At 56.6% G+C, this 3418-nt stretch overlaps 1 protein-coding gene across 1 annotated transcript in view; it reads right to left on the reverse strand.

Annotated features, from left to right (window-relative positions):
* Positions 1–198: 198 nt before the first annotated feature.
* Positions 199–3418, reverse strand: part of LOC103759499 (E3 ubiquitin-protein ligase TRIM39) — a 4898-nt gene continuing 1678 nt past the window's right edge. The window contains exons 2-5 of the mRNA XM_029961343.1: positions 2905–3135; positions 2763–2785; positions 2068–2180; positions 199–1159 (exon numbers count right to left, since the gene is read on the reverse strand). Coding sequence (XP_029817203.1) covers positions 588–1159; positions 2068–2180; positions 2763–2785; positions 2905–3135 — 939 coding nt within the window. The 3' untranslated portion in view covers positions 199–587. The remainder of the gene's footprint in view (positions 1160–2067; positions 2181–2762; positions 2786–2904; positions 3136–3418) is intronic.

Below are 3418 nucleotides of genomic sequence, written 5' to 3' on the forward strand. Positions count from 1 at the left end.
GAGTGTTTCAGGCTGTGTTTTACCAAATCTCATTTTATTTGAATTCAATCGGCCTCAAATTGAGCAGCTTTATGATTTCTGTCTGAAGGACACGATCCACAGCTGCTCTCTGGGCTGGAGAGGAGCAGGTCCAGCAGCACCCTTTGCCCTCTGAAATGTTTTGGGTTATCAGGGATGGACACACCACAAAACCACACCTTAAACCACACAAGGCTCCCCAAATCAACCCTTTATTGCCTTATTCTGATAGAATTCACACCAAAATCAGCACTACGTGGCAGGCTGGGCTCATGCCCTCCTCCAGCAGCCTGTGAGATGAGCACCAGGGCATCAGTGATCAGGGGACTCCCCTGTCCCATCGGTGGCACAGAGGGTGAGGGCACGAAGAGCCCCTCCCAGCATGGATGTGGCACACCGTGGGTGTCACATGGATCAGGTCATGCCCAGCCAGCAGCCAGGACCACGCAGGAATCCTGCCAGGACCCTCCCCAAGGCACAGAGGTGTTTCCCTGGTGCTCCTGCTCACCGGAGGAGCCGGTTGGGCTCCCAGGTCTCTGCCCACCGGTGAGAATCCAGGACAGCCGCTGTCACAGGATGACACACCCGGTCCCCTGCGTATCCCTGACCCAGGAGATCACCAAGGGCTCTGCATTTCTGCCCCCCAGGAAGCCCCCCAGGAAGAAGAAAGGCCGGAGGTTCCCGGTGAGCCGGTCGGTGAAGGTGTAAATGTGGGAGCGGTCGCTGACGTTGTAGAAGGAGATTTCTCCTGCCTCGTAGTCCAGGAAGATCCCGACACGCCGGGGCCTCACGCTCAGGGTCAGGGGGGAGATGGGGGAGGTCAGGGCCTCGTAGCTGCCCCCGTTCTGCAGCCTCAGCACCCAGTAGCCGTTGTTTGGGGAGAAGAGGACGGTGCCTTTGCGGCCGGCGGACTCCCGGCACAGCCCCAGCCCCCACTCGGGCTTGTCTCCCACCTGCACCTCCCAGTAGTGGCGGCCTGAGAAGAAGCTCTGACTGCCCAACACCACTGGGGCGGTGCCAAACCTCTTGGGGTTGTCAAAGAGGGACAGGAGCAGCTTCTTGCTCCCGCGCCTCACGCTCTTGCGGTCCTCGGACACGCTGAGCTCCGGGTGCGCCGTCTCGGGGTCCAGGACCACGTCCACTGGAGAGAGAGAAGGGTGGAAGGACAGACAAGGCTTCAGGGGTCTGCAGGCATGGACACAGAATCACAGAATCATTGAATCACAGAATCAACCAGGTTGGAAGAGACCCGTGAGATCATCAAGTCCAACCTTTGACCCAACCCCACCTTGTCAACTACACCGTGGCACCGAGTGCCACATCCAGGTTCTTCCTAAACACCTCCAGGGATGGTGACTCCACCCCCTCCCTGGGCAGCCCCCTCCAAAGAGATCACTCTCTTTGTGAAGAACTTCTTCCTGATGTCCAACCTAAACCTCCCCCGTCGCAGCTTAAGACTGTGCCCTCTTGTCCTACTGCTGGTTGCCTGTGACCTGGATGAGGGTTCTGACAACCAGTTCCAGGTGTCCCTGTTTGAGCAGGGGGGTTGGACCAGGTGATCTTTGCAGGTCCCCTCCAACCTCAGCTGTTCTGTGTTTCTGTGGGTGCTGGGCTCCCCCAGACCTTCCAGCCTCCCACGGTTGTTTGCTCGTGCCTGTGGTTTTGCTCAGCCCCTGGCAATGGGGAAGTGCAATGTAGAAAATCGAGATAACCATAAACCACATCAAGATGTTTGGTATCTGCTGCAGAGCAGGGGCAGAACCAGGGTGGCTGAGAACCTTCAGAGAGAGCCAACACTGAGAGCAAGAGTTCACGGGCAACAGGGTGCCTCAAACCCCTGAGGGACCTCCAAGCCTTTAGGATCGACCCACAACTCACCTAAGACCACAACAAGGAAGGTCTCCCCACCATGAAACCATCCTGAACTCATCAGTGCACAAAGTGGGACCAGCTGGACAAAGCTTGTTGGAAAAGCCTCCCAGTGCCCTGGGGTATGGGGGCAACCAGAACCCAAATGTGCCAGGAGCTGGCACAAAAGCAGCCCCTTACCTTTGAACTTCTTCAGCATGTCCCTCATGCCTAGGCAGCGCTCGGGAATGCTGTAGTTTTCCTTCAGGGTCACTGACACAGGCTTGGGGGAATGGAATTTCACCTCCTCACACCTGGGAAGACAGGGATGCCCATGGGCTGTACCCAGAGCCCACAGCACGGCCCCTCTCCTGCTGGGAGTGGCATTAATGCCCTGCTGTTGGAGCTTCCCTGGAGCTCTGTGGCTGGGATGAGCACTAGGGATAACCATATCAGCAATCCTGATGGGATCAGAGTGGAACGATCCAGGGAGCAGCAGTGCCAGTCCCAGGGAAGGAAGGAGCAAGGCCACCAGGTAGCACGTCCCTTAGGAGGGGACACATCTCACATGTCACAAGCCAGGTAAGACCTTGGCTCTGAGCCCCTGGAAAAAGAGGATGGAACCTCTGAGGAATTGACTCAGTCCCTCCTGTGTCTACCCCAGGAGGACCAAACCAGACGCTGGACAGGGAGGACAAGGTGGCTGGTGTGGAGCAGACACAAACATCTCCCTCAGAACCTGGAGCAGCCAGGACAGTAGGAGGGAGAACCATGGTCCCTATCAGGAATAATCATAGATACCTACCAGGAATAATCATGGACACTCATGAGGAACAATCATGGGTACCTGTGAGGATTAATCATGGTACCCACCAAGAATGAGCACGGGTACCCACCTGCCCAGGATGCTTTTCATGTCCTAGGAGGAGAAGACAAAAGCCATTCTGGGTGTGTGGCTCAGCCCCTCATGCCCACCAGCCAACCCCAGGTGGCAAAGGCCCCAGGGCTGAGGCAGTGGGGCTGGTGGCATGGCCTGACCTTGAGCAGCCCGTCAGCCGGCTGCTGGCTCTTCTCCTTTATCTCCAGGATCAGGTCCTCCAGCAAGCATTTCTCCTCCACCAGCCTGGCCAGGTTTTCATTGATCAGCAGCAAGATCTGCTTCTCCTCCTCCTCCAGGGTCTGGAGCAGCAGCTTCTCCTCATCAGCCAGCAGCCGATGCAGCTTCCCAAACTCGCTCACGATCCTCTCCCGCTTTTTCTTCACCATCTCCTTGTGATGAGAAGATACGTGAGGTGAAGAGAGACAATATTAGCCAGGAAGCTGAGATGGAGCTGGGAAAGGCCCTGGGAAACCACCACATTTTTGACATAAGTGCATGAATTTTAAAAAGCAGCCAGAGGAAATTTGTGTCTTCCACCTCACCGGAATTCCCACTCCACATCCTCAGTTTACCAACAGCAGGACTTTGCCCCAAGGCATTTCTGCTCAGCTGGACCCCAGATGTCTTGGGGGGGGCTGTTGGGCTGCAAGGAGGTGCCTCCAGGTGCCAGGG

The sequence above is a fragment of the Manacus vitellinus genome, unplaced genomic scaffold (assembly GCF_001715985.3).
Source record: "Manacus vitellinus isolate BGI_N305 unplaced genomic scaffold, ASM171598v3 scaffold_32_pilon, whole genome shotgun sequence".
Lineage (NCBI taxonomy): Eukaryota > Metazoa > Chordata > Aves > Passeriformes > Pipridae > Manacus > Manacus vitellinus.